The 25,028-nt window shown below is 36.4% G+C and overlaps 1 protein-coding gene across 2 annotated transcripts in view; it reads right to left on the bottom strand.

Moving 5' to 3' along the window:
* LOC135840158 (neuroligin-4, X-linked-like) overlaps positions 1 to 25,028 on the bottom strand; it is a 642,239-nt gene that overhangs the window by 134,028 nt on the left and 483,183 nt on the right. For both annotated transcript variants that reach the window (XM_065356537.1, XM_065356536.1), the window contains exon 5: positions 22,829 to 22,984. In XM_065356537.1, the coding sequence (XP_065212609.1) occupies positions 22,829 to 22,984 (156 nt within the window). The remainder of the gene's footprint in view (positions 1 to 22,828; positions 22,985 to 25,028) is intronic.

Genomic DNA, 25,028 nt, shown 5'->3' with positions numbered 1-25,028 from the left:
GCCTGAAACAAACGATAAGGGTTGGTGTGAGGTTTCAGAAAATTCATACTTTTTTTTATTTATTTCGTAGTGGGCGTTTGTGTAGAAAAGAAGGTAGGTGTATTAAAATCTAGGTATTTGTACTCATTTGTAGAGAAATTTTGCCTCAGGCAGAGTGGAATTTCCCACTAAGATACAAAAAAATGGTGAATTGTGAATTCCTATATGGCTAAAAGGAAGGTGGATAAGATGCTATCCAGACATAGTGGAAAAAATACGTTTTGAAAATTATATGAACACGTTTTAGATTTTATATTTGAACTTTTCACATATTTTTAAGAAAAAATAGCACACGTAAAAATGATTACCACTTTATGTTGTCTCCTCATAGTGCTTCCAGTCATCGTATTTATAAATAAATCAAAGCATAGAAGGGATGGGACCGAAGAAATAAGGCCACTTTGTGTCCAGCATCTTTAAAATATAGGGCCAATTATTATCTGTTAGTAGTAGGTGGGTCACTTTGGGGGTCCTAGACTTTCCGGCGCCGACCCAAAGTGTCCCGTCTACTTTTTTTTTTCAATTTTTTGTTTGCATTTTTATTTTTAATATTCTTTTCCTGTGTGTTGACGATGTGTATTTTCACCTAACCTAACAGAGGTCTGTTGACTATGTGTATTTAAACCTAACCTAACCAAGGTGTATTGACGATGTGTATTTGAACCTAATCACCTCTATTTATAAGATGAAAATGTGGTGGGGGTAAATTCCAAACTTGAACAGCTTTATGCTAAAAATATTTTTAAAAAGTTGTTTTAGGTATCCCTATTTTCGCATATACTGAACGAACCGTACGTCCTATCAAAAATTTGATGAGAGTGATCTGAAAGAGAATTGAATTCTCTACAATTTCATTCGCGGGAAATTTTCCTAGGGCGCTTAGTTTTGAAACTACAGCACTTCAAAAGTTGAAGTAAAAAAAAATTACTTGAAAAAATGGTTTTGTCTTTTAGTTTTTCGTATATACTGCACGAACCGTACGTCCTAGCAAAAATCTGATGAGAGTGATCTGAAAGAGAATTGAATTCTCTACAATTTCATTCGCGAGAAATTTTCGTAGGACGCTTAGTTTTGAAACTACAGCTCTTTTAAAGTGGGAGTAGGAAAAAAATTACTTGAAAAAATGGTTCATTCATGTAGTTTTTCGCATTTACCGGACGAACCATACGTCCTAGTGAAAATCTGATGAGAATGATCTGAAAGAGAATTAAATTCTCTACAATTTCATGCGCGAGAAATTTTCATAGGTTGCTTAGTTTTGGAACTGCAGCTCTTTAAACATTGGAGTAATATAAAGAATTGCTTGGTTTTAGTGAAAATATGGGCAAAATGATTCTTTTTTCAAACAGAGGGTGTAATTGAGGGCATTTTGAGGGTTTTGTAAAAGCTCTCCAAAAGCTCCAAAAGTTGCAAGTGGGGATATTTTTGGAATCAGCATAACCTCAGCTTTCTAGGTACACCAAAATAACTTTTCAGTAACGGAAACCGAAACATAACTTTATTTCGTTATTTTAGCGTTATGGTTATTTGCCTACACTCATGCTGACTGCTCAGCAACTTGATTCAAAGCCTTCAAAGGTTCAGAATGTTAAAAGTAATGAAATGTACTTATATTTATAGTTTTCAAGAGACTGCACTGACACAAATACTGCATTCTGATTGGTTGGTAGGCTAATTCAAACTGACCAATCAGAGAGCAGTATTGGCCAGAAGGTATCCTTAAAAAACTATAAATACTGGTGTAGTATGACAGACTTCTCATTATGCAGAACAGCAGAGCTCTGGTACACAGCTAGTCTATGAGTGTATGTATACCCTGCATTGTTGAATGGTATACTTTACTACTCTTAGATAAAGTATGTAGCCATGTCTATATAAGGTGGAAAGCATCTTTTTCGAAGGTTTTCGTGCAAATTCAGTCAACTTTTCACAAAATTGTGTCTTTCAATCAATTTTTAATGATATATTTCACTAGTAAGCCCATTTTCATTTTAAAATATTTTTATCATGCATTAATTTTTAGATCTTTTTCGCTGATTTGATGCAATTTTTCAGCTATATAATTTTTTGGTTCTTATTCCATAACTTATTTATCAACTTTCAACACTTTTGTGCCATTTTTGATGAATTTCTGGAAATGTCGGTGCATTTTGTCTTCATTTTGTGTAATTTTTTAGCATTTTTTTGTTATCAAGATTTCATCATCAATGTTGATTTTTGGCATTTTTTTATTCAAGAAACTTCGAAAATAATTTTCAAAGAAAAAAGAATTCTCAAAAAAAAAATTCTGGCAACTTTTTGTTGAATTATTTTTGAAAATTGAAAAATGAAAATAAAATAAAATTTTTCATACTTACCTACCTACTTTCTGGCAAAACGGTGCTTACAAAACTACATATGAGAAAAACGACAATTTGGATGCAGGTGAAGAGGAGGGAGACGGAATAAATACATTTAAAAGCATTCAACTAATAAACATTTTGAATAAAAATTGAAAAAAATTAAACTAACAAGGAAACCTCACTGCTCAAATTAATTTTTTAATGTTTGGAGAATTTTTTGTTGATTGTCATTATTGGAGATTTTGGGTTTAATTTTAATTTGAAACTAAATTATTTCAATTTCAATTTCAATTTTAAATTAGATTTTATTTCCAATTCGATAAAATACTTACATTTTGGTATGCAATAATTTTAATTTCGAGTTGAAATCCAATTCTATTTTTGAATACAATTTCTGCTACCTATGTAAAAGTTGTATTTCGAATTTTAATTTTGAATTTTGAATTTGATCATGAGACGTTTGAAAATCCAAAAAGAGACCGCTTTTCCCCTTGTGTTTTTAAGATGAAATCATTCGTTTCGTTCATCCACATAAATTCCATTAGTTCAATTTTCAAAAAAAAGTGAAAATTACGTTCAACGTTACGTTTCATGTTTTTCTTTTTCAAAAAAAGGAAAAGAAAACAACTCCGATTCTCCAATGAAGAGAACCATAATGAGATGGGACCTAGCGAGAGGTAATTTTGCATCAATATTTTAACCAGCAACATTATCGAAAATTAAATCCAAAAGGAGACCGTTTTTCCTCTCGAACCGGCAACGATGAACAGAGAACAGAAAACGAGAGTTGTCGAGAAAATAAAAAAAGAGAAAGAAAGAAAGAAAAAGAGGAAAAAACATGCCGAAAAACTCGCTTAAAATAAAAATACTCAGAGAAACGAAAGGGAAAATAAAAGACGAAGTGTAAAGAAAGAGAAAAAAAAATGTCGGAGAAAAGTGAAGAAAACGAGAATATTAAAAAAGAAATAAAAAAGAGACGAGATATACACTAAGGAAAGGAGAGTGAAGCGATGGCCGGTAACTCGTATACTTATAGGGTAGTTTTTAAAGAAAGAGAAAAAGAGAGAGAAAAATAGTACGTACAATAAAAGTTGAATTAGCCAAGTGTAGTGGCGGCGGCGGTGATGACCGAGTAAGTGTCGAAGGGTTGAGGGGGTTAAGAGGGTATAAGTAAATAGCGTGCAATATAGTACAAGAAGCTCGTCGTGGACGACATTTTCACGACAGTGAAAACTTTATAAAAACTTTTCACGCGCGTTACGCGGTGCTTTCGAGATAAGGAAACGACATTTGGCTTCGTTTAAATAATTTTTAAACGACGTCAATTAATAAAAACTTTACCGAAGAACGTTCCAGTCGTCGTAATTTCCATTCCTGGACAGGTTATCTTATACTAATTTCACGATCGAAATGAGCCGAGCGAAATGAAGATGTAAGCAGAAGCGATAGAGCCGAGGCGAAGACCAGAGTATTTTTTTATCTTCGTAATTTCGTGCGAGTATAATACTTATTACAGTGCGGTGGAAAGAAAGAAACGGAATTAGGTTTTTATGAAATACACGCCAAGGTTTAATTTATTGTTTTGATTTCATTTTTTATTTATTTTTTCTTCCGGTTAATAGAATTTGGAACGAATAGCCAATTCCTTATGTTTGATGGTGGGGAAGGGGGTACCTATTTTTTAGAATATTTTGGACGGAGATGTATTTGAAGGTGGTTTTTTTGATTTTTTTTGGGTTCTTTTTATTTGACAATACATCACTACATCACATACAAAATTGAAATTGGTTATTTGGAGCTGGGTCATTCCACGTCAATTGGACCAAGAAGTGGTAGGTGGGTTCGGCGATGTTTTTGAAATTTTTCCTGTGGAAGACCTTCCCAAGGGATGACCAATGGCGCAAATCGCAGCCCTCTAGCTCATTTTTAACGGCAGCCAGGGGGTGTCAAAGTTTTCAGTGAACCTAAAATATCATCCATTTCAGCAGTGGATTGCTCGATAACCGCGATACCTACGAAAATGGAACTTTACCATACGTAGTTAGAGGTTTTGAAAGGCTTTTTGATGATATCATAAAAATCAGTGTTGCCACTTTTTTCGTACAAAAAATTAGCTCAAAAAGTTTCAAAGCGTAATTTTCATATCGTTCCGACTCTCAAAAATTCTGAAAAAAATATATTATGGACAACTGTTCATGCTGAACAACATATTAAAAAATTGGAATGGTAACTTGTAACAAAGTCAATTTAAAAAAATTTAAACTTTGCGAAAAATTGCGATTTTTTGATTTAAAACATGAAAAAAAGTTTTGATTGGTAAAGTTGACCCATTTGACCCCTATTTTCACGTATCTGTTGGAAAAGTTGAAAAAACCCCTTTCACTCAATAAAATTTAAATAAAATGAACTCATCACAAAAAATCAAAATTTGAAAAAATTCAATTTTCAATTTCAAACATCAAAAAAAGCTTAAATTTATTCAGTTGTCTTATTTTGACCACTTTCTGACGTATTTCATGAAAAAGTTGATAAAAATCTCACTCACAGCAAAGAAATGAAATTTGCTTTTTTTTGAATTTTTTTGAATTTTGATTTTTTTGTGATGAGTTAACTTCACGGAGTGAAGGGGTTTTTCAACTTTCTCAACAGGTGTGGCTTTGGCTAGGAATTAACCGTGAACATATGGCTTCCATCACATCAGATATTGGAACAGGTACATATTTCTAGTACAGGTGAAATTCTTAGTGACTGCTTTGCTGCTAAGTCTGCTGTTTCATTCCCCAAAATTCCTGAGTGGACTGGAATCCAGGCTATGGTAACATTCATGTCATATTGGAGAGATGAGATTTCTGAGGCAATTGGATGTTGCTTGTTGCTTAGATTTAGATCTTCGTTGAGAGATGGAATTTAGTGAATCAGTGAAGATCACAACTTTGTTGAGTCTGCTCTCAGTGGCGACGCCAGACAATTTGAACAGGTGTGCCAATTTTCAAAATTATAAAACCAAGTTGTAAAATCCCCCCCCCCTCCTTCCAAAATTCTCATTATTCTGGCCCAACAATGTTTCAAAAACTGAAGTACCTAGGTAAGAAAAATGATGTTGATGCATCAAGAAATGAACTTAAAATTATTCAAAAATAACTTTTTGTTTAACAAAAATTAATTTTTGGTAAGAAATTTTATAAATAATTTGTAAAAGTCGAGTAAAAGTACTCTTACGTTTTCACTTGAAACGTAACGAGAAACAATCGATCAAATCGATTAACAGACGTGGATAGACTTTCCAATCACGAAAAATTAGAAATTTATTTAAATAAAAATTTCAATAAAAAAATTGAACATTAAATTCATACGTACATAACGTATTTACAAATGACGATGTTATCGTCATAAAAATTCTCGGAGTAATTAACTCTCTCAATAACATTCAAGACAGAGTTCAAAATAACGGACAAAAACGCTGCTAGCCAGCAATAACTCTAATTACGCAAATGCGTAAATTTAGGGTACTCCGCCTGGCGCAGCCACATATTACCGAACAAAAACGTTTACGAATTTAAATTTAAATAATATTCCTACGTACTGTAACGAAAATCTTTACACTCCCCCTTAAAATTAACATTTTTTAAATAAAAATAAATTTTACAATATTTCACCGAACGAACGAACATAATAAATGGGGTGGTGTATACAATAACGCGTAACATATGTGGGAAGTCGAAAATAAAATAACAACAATAAAAGGTACGTTTGATAACGTTTGTAATCAAAACATGACGATTATTTCAATTTATACATTAAATTGAACATTTTCTTAAAAATCTTTCGCGTAAGGGATTTGGTCATTGCATCTGCAATTTGGTCAGTCCCTGCAATTTTAACGAGTTGTACGATATGTTTCTGTACGAGATCGCGAACGTGATGTACAGAAATATCAATGTGTCGCGTACGTTGACTTTCCGTAGTACTACCGATAGCAATCGCCGAAGAGCTATCAGAGAAAACGGGGATCGTTTCGATTTTTATATTTAATTCCGAAAGAAAATTTCGCCACGAAAGACCCTATTTAGCCGAATAAGAAAGCGCGATGTATTCCGATTCAGCACTCGATGTACTAACACAATTTTGTTTCTTGACCGACCAATCGATCAAGTTACCATAATGGTATATCATTACTCCACTAGTAGATTTGCGATCAATTAAATCCCCAGCAAAGTCGGCGTCTACGAATATTCGAAAATTATACCGGTCTTTAAAGTAAGAATCATACTTTAATTTTGTATTCAACGTAGTTTTTAAATATTTCAATATGCGTAATGCATACTGATAAATTTCAGAATTTGCAAACTGTTGGTATCGTGACAAGAAATTTACCGGAAACTCAATGTCAGGTCTCGTACCACGAGAAATATATCCTAAACTACCTAACAGAGCTCTCACTTTGGTCTCGTACGATTTATCGAGTTTGGGTTTAACGATTTTAAGATTCGGTTCCATTGGAGAATAAACGTTATTGGCACTTTCGAGACCATACTCCTTTATCAGCGATTTGATATACGCTACCTGGTGTAAGTACGTACATTTATTACTTTTATTTCTATCGATTTCAATTCCCACGAATTTTTTACTCTCCCCGAGATCACGAATTCCAAATTTGTTTTCAAGAGAATCGACTAACCATTTGATTAGTTTAGAATCCCTACCCGAAATCAAAAAGTCATCTACGAAAACTACAAAGAAACATCTCAATGGATCTTTGCTATCGAAATATACGCACGGTTCCACTTTGGATTGTACAAATCCCAACGATAATAAATACTCGTTCAATTTAGAATTCCAATTTTTAGGGGAGATTTTTAACCCATAAAGTGACCTTTTTAAAACGAAAATTTTTCCTTTATTTTCAGGTGAAGAACCCTGAGGTGGCTTAAATACAATCGTACGCGTAATGTCGCCGTTAAGAAAAGCAGTCGACACATCTAACTGATGGAGCGGCCAATCATTCACCGTAGCAATATTAATAACCTCACGAATGATAGGATTATTTGGAGTCGGCGCGTAAATTTCTGTTAGCTCGTACTTATGGAGGTCTTTAAAACCTCTCAAGACGAGTCGAGCTTTGAATTTTACTCCCCCTTGGGTATTGATCTTCTTGGTCAAAACCCACTTCGAGTCGACTTGAGAGTAACTATCGGTTTTAAGCTCATCCAGCGTACTTTCATACCAAACTTCCTTTTTCTCCATCGCTTCAAGCTCTTCTTGAATTGCCTTACGCCAAAATTTACCCTCCGGACCTGATATCGCCTTTTCGTAGGTCAGTTCATTCGACTGTTTTTCGTTAGTAACCAAAGCACTTTGTTTTGTTGATGATTCATCGTTAGTTTCAGATTCATCATCGTCACTATCCGAAGAATCATCGCTCGAAGAATTCACCGAAAGAACATCGCTACCTATACTACTCAAGTAATTTTGATTCATGGCACCACTGGTCGATGGTATTGGATTTGCCAAACTCTCGCTGTTTTGCGTAAAGTCGATAAAGTTATTATCTACGGTTTCTCCGGTCAAATCAGCGTTATTATCTACGGTTTCTCCGGTCAAATCAGCGTACGTTTTCGTTTCATCAAACTCAACGTTCGACGAAGGTACGATTTTGTTACGTTTTACATCGAGCATTAAATACCCAGTATCTGAAAAACCAGCCAAAATCATCGGTTCGGATTTTTCATCCAATTTATCGCGTTTTTCTTTTGGTTTCAGAACAAAACCTACACTACCGAACAATTTCAAATGAGACAGATCGGGACTACGTTTATTCCAAATTTCATACGGTGATTTCAAAGCCAACGAAGAATTTGGAATTCGGTTATACAGAAACGTTGCAGTGTACGCTGCATATACCCAGTATTTCTTCGGGAGATTCGCGTCAATAAGAAGTGAGCGCATTTTTTCTTGTAACGTACGGAAAAAGCGCTCGACAGCGCCATTGTGTTGCGCTTCGTAAGGCTCAGAATTTTGCATCGACATGCCTTCTCGATTAACTACTTCCTTAAACTTTCCACCTACCAACTCAGGCGCATTATCGCATCTCACTCTCGCTATTTTTCGATTAAAAATATTTTGTACCAATTTACTATACGAGTCAAAATAGTACCCTACTTCGTCCTTTGTCTCCATGGCGTAGGTTACCGCAAAACGCGTACAATCGTCTAAAAAAGCGACTACGTATTTTTCCCCATCAATACTTTTCGAAATAGGCCCCATAATATTGACGTGAATTAAATCCAGAGGATTTTTAAAACGATACCTAGTATTTTTATAACTATGTTTCTTTTGTTTTGCTTTACAGCACGTAGAACACTGATTTAATCGAGGACAATTACAGTTTTTTAAACCAGGAATCGAGTATAAAACTTTTTTCGACGAGTGTCCGAGCCTACGGTGCCAAATATCGGTTTTTAATTCATCGCGTTTAAAATTTGAATTTAAATTTAAATTTTCCATATTTCGAGTTATATCGTTTACATCACTGTTAATTGCAGAATTATCTGCATTGCCATTACCAGGAGTAGCAGAGTCCGAAGAATCTGCTGAATTTGAACAAAGTGCAACGTTGTACCAAGCAGAAGGAAAGTTTATTAAAAATTCCACTACGAATAAGCCATTCACTTTCTTCAAATACGTTACAATTGTACCGTTCTTATCTACTATACGAGGTTTCGCGTCGAAAATTACACTAAAACCATTATCGGTTAATTTTGTCACGCTCAACAGATTACAAGATAGATCTGGTACGTAAAATACATCACGTAAATCGAATTCGCGATCGTTTTCACCGAGAATTGGGAGATTCCCAATGCTTTCTTTATCGAGATACACATTTTCTTTCGCAACTATTATTTGTTCATTAAATAATTTCACCTCATTTTTCAGAATTCCAGGGAACCTGATCATGTGATTTGTGCAACCGGAATCGACGATAAAAGATATAAAATCTTCACCGTCGTTACAATTAACGTTACCGAAAGCTGTCTGTAATGCTGAATCAGAGCAGCCTGTTAAATTAGCTAAAGCACAGATCGACGCGTTTCTACGATTTAGATTCGAATTATCAATCAAATTTTGACTCACCGTTACGGACGACGAGGCAGGCGACGAAGCGGACGACGGAGCAGACAATGGAGCTACGTAACCAGAAGAAGTCGACGGTACTGGATCAATTGAGCCAGACACTGATCCATTTTGGAATGCAATCATAGCGGTGGGTGGAGGACGACCTCCAGGTCCCTTGCCAGTATCATTCCTCTTGTTCTTCGCGTCCTTGCTTCGCTTTTCATTCGCCTCGTCTCCGTAACGAGGGCACGATTTTCCGAAATGGCCTAAGCCGTTACATCTGTAACAGCGAACGGGTTCGTTTGGGTTTCGATCACGTTTCGTATCATCGAATTTTGAGCGACACGAATTTGCTTTATGTCCGACCTTGCGACATTTGTAGCATCTCGGCCTATCTTTCTTGTCCCTATTATCAGACGACGAATTCGACTTTTTCCCTTGTTCCCCAGAAGGGCCAGGTACCACTAATGCTGCACCCTTCAACGATTCCTTCGACGACGACGATTTGTTTCTGTCATCATAGTCCTTCAACAATGATGCCAGTAACTCAGGATCGGCTGGTTTGCCGTGTAATGCTGTGCGGGCCGAAACGCAGATATTATCGAATCTTTTTTTATCTTTGATACCCGTTAATATGTACGAGTATTTCTCCGCAGCGTTAACGACAACCCCAGCGGCCTCCAGTTTGTTAATGAGCAACTGAATTTCATCTAGGTAGTTCCTACACGTATCGAACCTATCTATATCGACTTTGGCCAAGGCCGTACGGGTCTCCACTAACGCGATCTCATCAATTTGCCCGTATTTATCGTCTAATTCTTTAAATAATTTTTTCGGACACCGTTCCTCTTTAATAAGACGCGCGATCGTATCGTGTAAACGTTCGAATATGAAATTAAAGGCTTTGTCCCTTTGGTCGGGTGTACAATCATCGGGGGTTAAAACGCACTTCTCGAGTTTTTTAGCGCGGAGAGCGATTAATAAACAACGCTTAAACATTACGTAATTACCTCCGACTGTAAATAACGAATAATTGGTTTCTTTTTTATCACCCGACATAGCTGAATAGTACTCGTCGCTGGTTCTACACGATGAACTGCTGCTGCACGAAGAGCTACGACTGCTAGAACGTTGCGAACTGGAACTACGACTGCGATTACGTATACGAATTGGCGACGGCGTTGGAATCTCAGCGTTTGACGGCGGATTCTCAATCGGCGGATTAATCGGCGGTTCTACGTTTACCAACGGATTCTCAGACGTAGGCGGCTCGACGGATTGCTCGACAGAAGCAGAAGACGTTTGATTTCTAGACGACAACGGAGTAACGACGGATACGTTTTTCGATTGATCACCGCTCGCGGACGACGCTGCAGCTTTCTTCAACTCGAGAGATTTGCGTAACAACTTCTTACGCGCGTTATGTTTGCGATTACGAGCTGTGCGGGCACTACCAGTAGTAAACCCACGACATTCACCAGATTCGTCCAAATTTAACGAATCGTCGCTCGTTTCGGAATCGGAAACTTTTTTCGTCGAACTAGTGCCCAAAATAGCACTCAACATCTACGTAATCGAAAATAACGTACTTGGAATCGGATCGGAAGGTCAATGAACCTTAGCTCTTGCTACCATCTTACGTTTTCACTTGAAACGTAACGAGAAACAATCGATCAAATCGATTAACAGACGTGGATAGACTTTCCAATCACGAAAAATTAGAAATTTATTTAAATAAAAATTTCAATAAAAAAATTGAACATTAAATTCATACGTACATAACGTATTTACAAATGACGATGTTATCGTCATAAAAATTCTCGGAGTAATTAACTCTCTCAATAACATTCAAGACAGAGTTCAAAATAACGGACAAAAACGCTGCTAGCCAGCAATAACTCTAATTATGCAAATGCGTAAATTTAGGGTACTCCGCCTGGCGCAGCCACATATTACCGAACAAAAACGTTTACGAATTTAAATTTAAATAATATTCCTACGTACTGTAACGAAAATCTTTACAAGTACCTTTTTTTCTTTTTGGAAAATGAACAGGTGTGCCCGTGCACACCTTGCACACACCTGGCACACAGGCTGGCGTCGCCAGTGTCTGCTCTCAATTGCCATGTTTAAAGATGTAAGGATAGCATATAGTTCACATGAAAGAATACTGAACAAGCACTGAAGTGGAAATTGCAAAACCTCACAATCACGAATGACCAGACAACCACATTGATCCATGGATTTTGATCCATCGGCGTAAAACAAAATGAAATCATTATACTGAGCAGTAAAGTTATTGATGATTTGAGTATTTAGTTGAGTGTGTTCAAGCAATGATGTATCAAATGAGAAAATAGTATTCTTAGTTTTTATAGGATTTTCTGGATAGAATGGTGGAAGAGGATATAGCTGAATGGAGTTTAGAATAGAAGAGGCTTTATGGATTTGAGATATGAGTCATAAGCATATGGAAGGTTGGGATCAATTTTTAAGTCTATGGTGAGAGGGAGACTGTCAAACGTTTTAAGGTGAATGAAAAATTTTGAAAGGATGAGTTTTGATTGTATAGAGGGGAGGATTTCAGATGCTTCCTGATATAATAAGTGTATGTATAGGAGTAGTTTTGAGGGCTCCAGTTGCCTGTCGAAGAGCTGTGTTGTGAATAGTGTTCAGTGATTTGAGTGTTGACTGTTTAGCTGATAAGTAAGTTGGCAACCCATAATCACATTATTTTTGAGCGAATCAGAGCTCTATAAATTCTGAGTAGAGATTGAGTGTCTGCTCCATTGTTACCTATATGCTTGTTTTAGATGGTTGATGTGGTTTTTCCAGTTTAGTTTGTTGTCAAAGCATAGACCAAGATATGTGATTTGGCTTTTGCAAGGTAGTGGAGTATCCTTTAATTTAATTACGCTTTGGTGATTGCACCCTCTAATACGGCAAAAGTGAACTACTGTAGATTTGCTCTCAGACAGCTGAAGCCCTTTGTCTTTTGACCAAGTAACTATTTTATTTGTTGATTGTTGAAGATCAGCTTCAGCCAGTGTTGAATTTGTTGAGGATGCAAATATTGTAAAATCATGAGCAAATATCGAGAATTCAGTTGGGAAGTTAATTTCATCTGCTACAGAGTTTATGCCAACACAGAATAGTGTGAGACTAATGAATTCACCTTGTGGGACTCTATTTTCAATTTCAACAATTTATGAAATTATGTTTCCTAAACTGATATATGCAAGTCGGTGTATTTCCCTTTTATATTCCATAAGAGGAGTTGATCAATAATATGCAGTGTTGGAAAAAAACGGTTTTTTTTTAAAAAAGACAAAACAAACGGTTGTTTTTGTTTAAAACGTTTTTTTTTGTTTTAAGCATGGTTTTAAACTGCTGAATCCTCATGTGTTTTAAACGTGTTTTAAACATGTTTAAAATGTGTTTTAAACACGTTTTTAACACAAATTCATTTGTTTTGGATTCAGTTTTTCAAATATATGTTATCCGGTCATCAACTTTCAAGATGCAACGTCATAAAATAGTTATAAGGTTCAAGAAATATTGAAAAATTGAAATCAAAACACAAAATTTGCCTTTGAAAAAAATTATAGGAAGAAGAATGAAAATCTAAAAATTCAGTTCCTTCAATTCCACTACTTTTTCAACAAGAAATTGAAAAAAAAACGTGTTTTTTTTTTAGGGAATTGGAGTTGAAAATAAAACTTGTTTTAAACGTTTTAAACACACAGTACTGTTTTAAACTGACAACACTGATAATATGCTGTCTATTTGCATTTGGGCTTATGAAAAATTCTTATTTTCCCTTCTAAATTTATGGAAGTTTCATAAGTGGTTTTTTGGTTCACAGAAGGGATAGAAATTGACCCGAGTAAAGCGAGGGCAAAATCTTTTAAAAATTTGTAAGTATTTCGTCAAGAAGTAAAAAAATAACATTTTTGAAAAGTTTGTTCACTTTTTTAGCTCAAAATTTTAGAACTTGAATGACTGTTTTTTTTTAAATTTCAATTTCAAATTTGAAAATGAAAAACAAACAGGCCCAGAGCCGAGTGAGAGCAAAAGCTAGTTTCGAAAAGTAGAAAAACAACGTTTTTTGGGGTGAAAAGTGTTTTTTTTTGGTAGAAAATTTCTTGAAATTTGAATAGGTACCTACATAACAGATTTTTATAAAAGTTGGATCTCAATTTGAAAAAAAAACCACACAGGCCCGAGTGAAGTGAGGCCAGAAAATTTCAAAAATGTTTATTTTGAAAAGTAATAAACAATAATTTTTGTGGTGACTGATGAGTTTATATCGGGATAGAAAAAATTCCTATTTTGAGCATTTTATCAAATTCAAAATAAAATTTTAACTTTTGAATTAACCTGGATTTTTGAAAAAAATCTGCCCAACGAAGTTTATACTCCTTCCCATAATACATAATGAAATTTTCCAATGTTATCCTTCAGATTCTTCTCGGGTCTCAAAGTGTTAAAATACAGACCATCCAAGCTAAAAAAAAAAATCATTCAAAACTTGTACAAATACTTTAATGGAACGAGCTGCAATTTGGTCGAATCTCTGCCTCTACACTCCACAAATATAACGGCAGCATTTTCACGCAGAATGGAATTTATTAATAATAATTTCGGGGAAATGGGCGAAAATTAACGTCATTCGACGACGTTCGTGGCAAATTCATCGCACATCGTCATTCATGTATCCGATTGAGTGATGGAAAGTGGCCCCGTTTGTTAAAAAGCTTTGATGTAAAGTTACAGATAATAGTGGAGGGACGCCAGCGAGTTTTTCAAACACTCGCTGTCGTCACCAGAGCAATTCTATTTATAAAATGTACTACCTCGCGTATTATACAGAACGTCGAATTTAATTGCGATGATTGAAGCTTATAGCGATGTACCAAAAAAAAACCTTTTCACTCATTCTGCTCTAAAAAAAAAGAACAACAAATGGATGAAAAAAAAAATGATAATAGGTAATCGTAGGCTTGTAAATTTCGAATTGAAATTCAACAACGCGAAATGATAATGAATTGGGTGTTTCAGAATGTTCCGAAGCTCGTCATTTTGTGTTGTGATTCGTCGAAAGCGAAAACAAATACGAATTGGAAGGCTTTTTGCGAGATGAAAGGAGAAAAAAAAGATGTTTATCGAAGAACAGCTCTTTTTTTTATAGAAGAGCAGCAGTTTAACCCACTAAGGTTTTCGTAGCGTTGGGTAATTTGACTTTTGCAACGTTTAAAAGCGCCTCTTAACTCCGGCTCGGCGTTTTCCTCGTATTTAATCTCGTACCCGTAATTAGATTACATACTTTGAAATTTTAGATTTTTTTCTCGAAATTTTCCTCTCTCGATTGCGCGAAACATGAAATCGCAAAACTACCGAGAGGAAGAGTTTTATAGTTACTCGAGTTACCATCGTCGTCGTCGCATCACCTCCCCTTACCCCTGTTTTGTTATCCTCGTCGTGTTCAATGGGACTTGGGATTTTTCTTGGAGGCGAAAAAGCGTAGTTTTTTTTGCTCGCTCATTTTCTTCGAGTGGAGTCAATCCGATGACCTAGTTTTTGCCATAAACCTGGTATATATACTTTTTTAATTAAAATAACTCTCGGTTGGAGAGATTTTACACCCCGCAGAGAATTCAACACAGTCGAAGAAATATTTCGTCGTTGAAGTGCGATTGGATACCTTTATAGTAAAGGAATCCCCTCCTCTGAGTTCCTCCAGCCTGGTCAATCCAGCCCTGTCACGACAACGGAGACCTGAGAAATAGAAATATATAATTTGAAAGAGAAAAAAAAACTTTTGCAAAGTAATGCCCCAAAGGAGAGGAAATTTGTGAAATCGCAGATTTTCCTCGAGATGCTCGTGCTGTTGCGCCTTGTGTTGCCTATTATACTCGTCCCGAAGAACTTATTATCACTTCTAATAGGCGCCTGAGTTGGACTTTTGTGTTTTTTTCTCTCTAGTTCTTCTCGATGTCGAAAAAGTTCTTTATTTTTGGGCCGTTGCTGTTGTTTTCGAAAGGGTTTACAAGTTCGAGTATTTGCTTTGTTTATGCGAAGAATTTTAACGTTGTTTTTCTGGTAAAAAAAAAACGATGTAGATTGTAGGTTGAGTGGGTAAGAGGTCTTTCAAGCGCCAAATTTGATCTCAGGAGGAAGGACTAAGGTACATGAAAATGTTAAATGTGAAAAGAAAAAAAAAATTATAACGTGTGAGCAAGCGTTTATTTAATGAAAAAACTCCTCAGCTTACCTACGAATGAAATTTGAATTTAATAATTCAATTGCTACTAAAAATTTATGCACATTACGTTCCAAAAATTCTAATTTTCAGAAAGTATAAAATAGAAAAATGACTTCACGTTCTTGAACTTAAACGTTTTCTCAAAATGAAAGTTTCAGGTGTTCATCAACCCAGATTGAGAGAGATGAGAGGAGTGAGTAAAAAAAATTTGCAGAGGAACCTCTCGAAGTATCCACCTATAATAATTGTAACAAGAACACGATTTTTAGAAAGAGCGCGGTCTGAAACCTCCCTAACCAAAATTTCAGCTGGCCAAATTGATTTCTCGATTTTTGACGAATTTTTGAAAATGTAACTAACTCCCTCGAACAGAATATTTTTCTGTTTGTAGGAAAATTTTTAAAATTTGAACGACGGTTGTATCTTGTTTAAAACTACCCCCGTTCGTTCCTTTCTCCCTCCCTCCCTCCCTCCCTCCCTCCCACCTAGAATCCAAATTTTGCAATTTTGAGACACTCTGTAGATTCATCCAGCTTAATTTTTGATTTCTTCAGAGGACGTGAAAATTAATTTGGTCAGATGAAAATCGAGTTCTGGATTATCCTTGAATCGCACGATAGGTCTTTTGATCTGTTTAAAGGATTTAATCACATTTAAGGCCGTTTCCAGGTCAACACTTAAAAGCAAATAGGTACACGTTTTTTTGATCAACGTATCTAGGTATTTTTAATGGTAAGTAAAATGGAAACCGTTGGTTAAAAAAATGCGCTCGAGGTGTCCACCTAGAAATTAGCTGAAATGTGAAAATAGGCCGAAAATGATCCAAAAATCGATTTTTAGCTGACCAGATTAATTTCCACGTTCTCTGGAGAAATTTTATAATTTTAGAGAAATCGAAAATTGCGCTGGGAGCTTCAGAATGGCCTGGAATTTTTGATCGGAGAAGCGTTTAGACAAGATATATTAACCATTGGTGCAAATTTCAACAAAAATGTTTAGAAAAAATTTAGATTTCTTGAATTTTTTTTTGTAATTGTTCGGTAAAATAAACGCATTCGAGGAGTCCAGCTGGAAATCGGCTCAAATGCGGATGCATCTTTTGAACAGCATTTATCTGACATTACAATATTTTATCTGACTTTCAAGAACTTGGAAAAAATTACATTCAATTCCAGACATTATGCTGGACTTTTGAAAACTTGAAAAAGACTCATAACTCATAAGAACTTGAAAAAAAAAATACTAAATTGCTGAGAGGCTCGAGAGATAGGCATACGACCTTGGGAAGCCATACAGAAGGGTCAATGACCTTAGGCAGTCAGACAGACGACCTTGAGAAGTCAGGCAAACAGGTCAATAACTCTGAGAAGACAGATAGGCGACCTTGGGAAGCCAGACAGATGGATCAGTGACCTTGATAGGGACCAGACAAGTAGACATACGACCTTGAGACGCAAGACAAATAGGTCTATGATCTTACGAGACCAGCCGGACGGTTTTGAGAGGCCAGACGGTAGCCTTGGGAAGCTATAGACAGACAAGTCAATGATGTTGAGAGGTCAAACGGGAAAACAGATAACCTTGAGAAACCATAGAGCCGGGTCAATGACCCCTGCCATGGGTGACATGGCAGATTTATACGGGAGTAGTACCATCTTGTAGCTCTCATCACGGGGAACAAGGGGCACTGCCTACAAGCCCCTCTATCTATTCATGGGAAGAAACTACGGGCCTCTAAAGTCTAGAAAGTGAGCAAAACCAAAAAATGAAAAATTTGACCAAGGGAACTTGTAGAACATTTTTTTATATGAAAATTGCAATTTTTGGGATTAGCCTACTTCCATTTTTGAAAGATCCATGCAATTTTGAAGTTTTGAAACAGATCAATTTGAGTAAATTTGAAATTTTTCAGAAATTCATCTGTTTTAAAACTTCAAAACTGCGTGGGTCCTTCAAAAATGAAGGTAGACTAATCCCAAAAATTGCAATTTTCATCTAAAAAAATGTTCTACAAGTTCCCTTGGTCAAATTTTTCATTTTGGCAAATTTTCATTTTTTGGTTTGCTCATTTTCTAGACTTTAGAAGCCCGTAGTTTCTTCCCATGAATAGATAGAGGGGCTTGTAGGTTTTTTTTTTTTTTTTTTAAAAAGGTTTATTAATGAATATTATTTACATCTTATAATTACTTATCCCTGCGGTGTGGAGGGCGGAGCCTAAGCCCCGCCCCTTCCGCAGAAATAATACCAGTACAATCTTAAGTTTAAGGGGAGGGTGATGTAAATTCTAACACTAAATGACAAACTTAATACTAGAATTTAGCTATAAAACTATGTACAACTTAAACTAAGCCAGGATTGAGAGTGTTTCAATTTTGCTTAAGACTAGGAGGGGGAGGGGACGGTTCGGCCACCCAGTGGTCCTGGAGCCGCGGTGAGTGGGAGGCCCCAGTTTTGGTTGGGACTGCTGACCCACCCCCCCCAGCACCAGGCCAAAGGCCCGGAGCTCCTAGGCAGTATCCCAGAATCGCTCCCACCACTTTGGGGTTGAGGGAGTGGTCACCCTAGGATGTAGCCCATTCCCCCCTTCCGCGGATTTGGAGCGACCCCCGACCCATCTCCCATTTAGGGGTAGGCCTAGGAGGTCTCCGGGCACCACTGTACCCTTAACTACCTCAGAAAGAGATCTCCTAGAGCAGGATTGTCCAAAAGGATATTATTTCTTATGTGTGAAAGTGGGAACACTCGGTCCCACCTTACATAGTGGATAAAGTTGAAGTATTTTTTGAATGCTGAGGATGGACACATACCATAGGTTTCTTCCATCCCTCAGCTTAGGGTAGTGCTACAATATACAGACTAGTGCCCCTTGTTCCCCGTGATGAGAGCTACAAGATGGTACTACTCCCGTATAAATCTGCCATGTCACCCATGGCAGGAAAGAAGTCGACAGACGACCTTTGGAAGTCAGACCTATAAGTCAATGATCTTGATAGGGGTCAGACACACAGAAAGACGACCTTGGGAACCCCAACAGATGGGTTAATGACCTTGATAGAGACTAGACTGGTAGACATACAACCTTTGGAACTGGGAAGCCAGATAGATGGGTCATTGACCATGATATGTCAGACGACCAAACAGACGACCTTGAGAAGTCAGTCAGATGAGTCAATGGTCTTGAGTGATCAGCTGGATGATTTTGAGAAGCCAGACAGACAGGTCAATGGCCTTGAGGGTCCAGACAGGAAAACAGATAACATTGAGAAGTCAGATAGCCGGGTCAATGACCTTAAAAAGCCAGCCAGCCAGCCAGACGACCTTTGGAAGTCAGGCAGATAAGTGAATGATCTTTATATGGGTCAGATAGACAGAGAGACGACCTTGTGAACCCAGACAGATGGGTCAATGACCTTTATAGGTCAGACAACCAAACAGACGACCTGGAGAAGTCAGTCAGATGGGTCAATGACCTTGAGGGACCAGCCGGACGATCTTGAAAAGCTAGACAGTAGACAGACAGGTCAATTGCCTTGAGAGACCAGACACTGACAGATGGCCTTGGGAAGCCAGACCGACAGTTCAATGACCTTGAGAGGCCAGACGGGAAAACATATGACCTTGAGGAGTCAGACAGCAGGATCAATGACCTTGAAGCCATGACACAATAGGCAGACGTCAGGCTGAAACAGACACATGGGCGTAGCTGGGTGTCAAACTGTAGTAGATTTTGAAACTTTCCTTGGAGAGGAGACGAGACTTCATGCCCACTTTTTTTCTACATAAGTAAGTAGGTATGCAGAATTAAAGCAAATCCCGAAATCCGTTAGAGGATCCAGAACTTCTCAAAACCATCATCAGTTGATTTAGGAAGTCAAGAGTAGGTAGAAAGTAAACTATTTTTTTCTCATGCAAAATGAGCTTTTAAATTTTCAAAAATTCAACAAAACTTAAGAAAATAAATATACTTAGGTACTTAGTTTTTGAGATTTGGTCTGATGGTGTATTCTATTGATGCTGCATCGATCATTTTGTTTGATCTAAAAAAAAATCCATCGCGTGAAATAGGTACCTACTTCCTTTGGGAGAAAACGGGTTAAAAACTCCTATTCTCATCAAAATTTGTGTGGTTAGAACATCTTACAGATAAAATGATTAGGCCGAGGTACAAATACAAACATTTTTCTTGCGTTAAAGAAGAAGTATAGGTACATACAATGAAATTCAGAATGTCTGCTGCAAACTATACCTACTTTTTTACTCGCACTGCAATATCCTTGTTACTCGAACATCGTTGAACGATTCCTTCACTCACAATTAGATGTCGAAAATCGTTCATCTTGATGGATTTTCGAATTACACAAAGGTAAACTGGAATGTAGTCTCATTCCAACAAAGAATTCGAACAATTATAGGCCATTAAATTGCTCTAAACATCGTACAAGTCGAACTTTGAAAAAAAAAAAAATTCATAAAATCATCCCAGTCAAGCTATCTGCAAGGTAGGACTAGACAGTTGTTTCAATATTGACTCCAGACATCAGACTTTTTCTGACCTTGATAAATACCATAACAGACTCGTATCAGGATTAAAGCAATACTCGTAAAATACCGCACCGATACCTTTTTCAAGCTAACGAGTAATAAGTAATTGTGTGTTTCGTATAAATGTAGGAATTCCATCGACGATCTGTTCGTTAACACGAAGAAATTGAAATTTCGTTCACGTAAAAGAATTTCCACAAAGAGAGAGAAAAAAACATATCGACTTTCGAGCTACAAAAATAGAAGGTTCCAGAATGGGAGAAGTAAAAAGAGCATACTTCAACTTCTCTATGGCTTTCTTTTTGCTTTTCTTCTTCTTCTTGGGGGTATTTATTTTCTCATCAATTATTTGCAGTGCGGTTATAAAAGTGAAATTGTTCATCAATCAAGTATTACGAACAGTTTTCAAAACAACTTTTGCTAATTTGTTTTAAACCTCGCTAAGTATTGCACAGTACACAAAAGAGTCGAGTCGACGAACGAGTTACTCGCTCGCCTTATATATTTTTGAAAAGATTTCCTTTTCTTTCGTCGCAGCGTCCTCGTCGTCCTATACCTACGTCACTTTTTTATTCAAAAGTATACACTTCGGCATATAATACGTACGTACCTACCTAAAAAAAAAGGAAGAAAAAAATGTGACGGATGGAGCAAGAGCTGCTGGGCAAAGAAAGAAAATTGTGGCTGGCGATCGTTCAAACGAACGAGCGAAGTGAACGGATTACTTGGTACTCGAGAATCGAAATTCCTCGACATGGTTCAGCGATGGAATTCGGCGAAAGGGTTGATGGAGAGGTTTGGAATGAGGAGGAAAGGAGATGTATCCGTTTCGTAAGAAAATACGGTAATGTATACAGACTTGTTTATAACGATCATTACACTTGAAATGTGTTTTCATTTTGTTAAATGTTTGGAACATGCAGAAAAAAAAACACCCTCAAAGAAAGAGACCAAGACTATAAGATAGAAAAAGAAAGGAAAACCTTCGCGAAACTGGAAACGTGTACCGAATCTGCCCTCCCCTTCGTCCGCTTTCTCGGTCGGTTAAAAGAAATTTCGTGTATTTTGAATGGTTGCTTAAGTGATTTCTTCTTGTAACATACCAACGCATTTCCGAAATTCTTTACTTATACTCCGGGTAAATTCGATTTTGAATTTTTTTTCCTCGTCGGGTGTTTTTTTGCTGTACGACGTTGTTGTTGTTATTGTTGTTATACGTAAAAATGCTACTCACCCTGAAAAGGTTTTAGACTTGAAGTATGTGACAGTTGGCAATTTACCTTTTATTTGGAAATTTTTTATCATCCCACGGCAGCAAAGGTCTCTTTTGGCTGGCTCGGGTATAGAGAAACGTTGTCGCATTTATTTTCCTTCAAAGGACCCACCCGTTTAACATAAATCTTCGTGAAAAACGCGTGTTTCTCGAATTATTGGACGGGTAAGAGCTACCTGCACCAATGCTGCAGCTATAGCGAGGTTGTTATTCTTTTTAGAAGAGAGATTATTTAGATAAACGCTCGTTCTCGTTGAAACAGATGTTGAATTTTGTCGTTCAAAGTACGTGTAATTGTATCTACTAGTTCACGTACCATGTACCTACCTACATACGAGGATCCGCAGCGAAATGAAATTTCGTGATTTTTTTCACCATTTTCATCACCCTGTTGTAGGTAAGGTATGGTGCCATATTTTGACACGTGTAACGTTACAGGGTAAAAAATTGTCGCCTAATTGTCGACTATACACATACGTATACGATGTTGTTGGTTGAAAAAAAGGTACGAAGAAAGCAGCGAGGAGAGAAAGCTCGACGTGCTTTTCAATTTTTTTTTATCCGCTCAAAAGGTGCTTGCGAAAAAAAGTTCTATATTTTATATCGACGGATTTCGGGTCGTTTTTAAGGAGGATCGGGGTAAGAGGAAGAATACAGTACGTGATGTTTGAACGATAACTGAGGTTTATTTGTCGGCATCTTTGTTTATACTGCTGTGCTCGTGATAATACATATTAGTTATTTTTGGATATAGATACTCTAATACTTTGATCGAGTAGGCAAGGTTTTCTTTTTTCTGTATATATTTTTTTTGGGTTCGTTTTTTTTTTTTTTTTTTTTTTTTTGATATATTACCAGCTATACCTATTTCTGGTTCTCAAGGACAGTTATTGGAACAGCTCCGGGAAATGGTGGCAGTGGCATAGCGAAATACCTGTGATGCGAAATTTGCTCCGTACGATTTACAGTCTATGTCAGTGTTTTTTGTAAACAGTTTTTTTTTTCATTAGAAAAATATTAGTTTGATGTGATAATTAATCATTGATAAAATCTTTCCATTTTTGGACCCCTGAATTTTAGCTCCCATGTGGAAAAAAATGAGATTTATAGGTGTAGATGACAACATCCTCTCATATTGTTCATTTGGAGAAAACGAGAAAATTGAAATTTTAAATGCTGGTTCTGCTTCCTTCACTAACAAATACCTAGGTACTTATACTTACATATAATACCTAAATCTGATATGAAACTTACCCAGAACGCCTAATCTGTAATTAAGAGTGATGATAATCAGATCGGAGTAACTGGCCAGTACTCGACCATCGTATGGATTTCCAGAATTCCAACTGTAGGATTCTCCGTGAATGTAAACAACTACTGGATACTTCTGCTCGGGTTCTTCTCTGTTACCTACGGACATATTTCAATATAAATTTATTAATTATTAAATAATTATAAAACAGAATAAAAATTACCGAATTAAAAAAAAAGACTGAATCATCATTCTGGAGCAAAATTCTAGATTGTAAAATTTATTAGGTATAGGGAAGTGAAAACAAATTTGTTTTCGGTTTTAGCTTTTAGTCATTGGGTTTTCAGTTACAGTTTTCAGGTTTTTTAGGTTAATAATTTTGGTATTTGTGGTTTTGATTTTTTTTTTTCAATATCTATTTTAAAGGTGTAGTACCATAATTTAAACGCTCGAAGGTTTGTTGAAAGTGCACAACTTCACATTGTCGAGTGATAACATTTAAAATTTTGAATTTTGAAATGTGAAGTGTACCTACATTTTTCTGTAATTTTTGAGTGTTGACGTTTGAATTTTGAAACATGAAAAATACAAGCTCTATAATACATTGTTTTTAAAGTGCTGTTATTTGTATCAAAGTGAATTGTGTATTGTGATAAAGTGAAAAAAAGCTAGACAAAATGTGGAAAAACAAGGGAAAAAAATCACGTTTTTTTGAAAAATAAATTAACCTTTTTTTCGAATGAAATGTGAAGATTTTGAAATATAACGTGCCCCTGGATAATATACATATTTTTGTGTAATTTTGTTGATTCCAGTGTCCAATGGTAATTACCAATGAAAGCACTAGTGGTACTACCACTGGCATTTTCAACAGGTACTATTGGTAACTATCCCACTGGGATACCGGTGACCACTGGTGCCCAGTGATATTGGTATCAATGGTACCTGTCAAAAATACCAATGGTGGCATCACTGGTGCTTTCTTTGGTAATTACCGCTGGTATTTTTTCGCGTGGGCTCAGTTCCAATCTCGATGTTTGCACTCTGCTCCCAGTACAGGACATAGGTTCTTGATTATTCACAGGTCTTTGTCATTAATATTGTAGCCTATTTCTTCAGGATCTCCAACATCCTCTCATGGTTGACAGGATCAAATGCTTTCTCATAATCAATGAAGCAAGCAATGATTTCCCTATTTGCATTCAGTGCTCTTTGAATGATCACTTTTAGCAGGGCAATTGCATCTCTCGTCCCTTTTTTGGCTACAGAGCCATATTGTGTTTCGCTTAGATTTTCATCTACCCTATTAACAAAAATTGTGCGTACAACATGCTGAAATGCATGCTTTTTTGCATATCACACTCATGCGTAAATTTGGACTTTTTCAAAAAATCGCATGCTATTCAGCCAGTGAATAGCATGCTAAAAAGTAAACCAAAAGTATGTACAAAAAGTGCTCAAACTCACTGGCAATACTATCTACTGATTAATTGTGAATTTTAAGACATTCTAATAAATAATTTTTTCAAAAAAGTTGAAAAAAAATTAAAAAATGTCCGTCATGTGCGGGGATTGATCCCAGGTTCCTGCAATGTGCGGCTATGAAACTCACTCGGCCACCTCGCCACTTATTAGATTATAGTCTGTTCACCGAAAGAAGGGACCGAGTCTAAACGGAAAGTTTTGTATTTTCGGCCAAATATTTGCGTTGCAATTTTCACTGAAAACTAAGGGTGCGCTTACTTTCAAGTACAAAACACATTACATGTTACGTAAATCGAATAAGTATGTAGAATGAAGTACAAATTCTGATCTAGAATGAAATGAAATATTGATTAGAGGTATATGATTGAAATGAAATAGGAACATGGACGTGAAAATGAAATTCATTATTGAAAATTTGAATACTTCTTTGCTGTTTATTGTAAGCGTACCTCGAATTCTCAATGATGGTCTCGATCACTCGCAAATATTTTGGCCACAAACAGAAACTTTTCTGTTCAACTCGGTCCCTTCTTTTGGTGAACAGACTATAGAGGTTATTTTTGCATAAATGTTATCAATTTTTGGACTTGGAAAAATTGTTACTCACTGGTGCATTTTAGAAAATACTTGGTTGCTTAGATTGCTTCTGTTTAGCATGCGAAAATGTACATTTTTAACGCGATAATGCACGCTTTTACACCAGTCCAAAATCACGCA

The sequence above is a fragment of the Planococcus citri genome, chromosome 3 (genome assembly GCF_950023065.1).
Source record: "Planococcus citri chromosome 3, ihPlaCitr1.1, whole genome shotgun sequence".
Classification (NCBI taxonomy): domain Eukaryota; kingdom Metazoa; phylum Arthropoda; class Insecta; order Hemiptera; family Pseudococcidae; genus Planococcus; species Planococcus citri.
The sequence above is the reverse complement of the archived record's forward strand: the minus strand, read 5'-3'. Positions and strand labels throughout refer to the sequence as shown.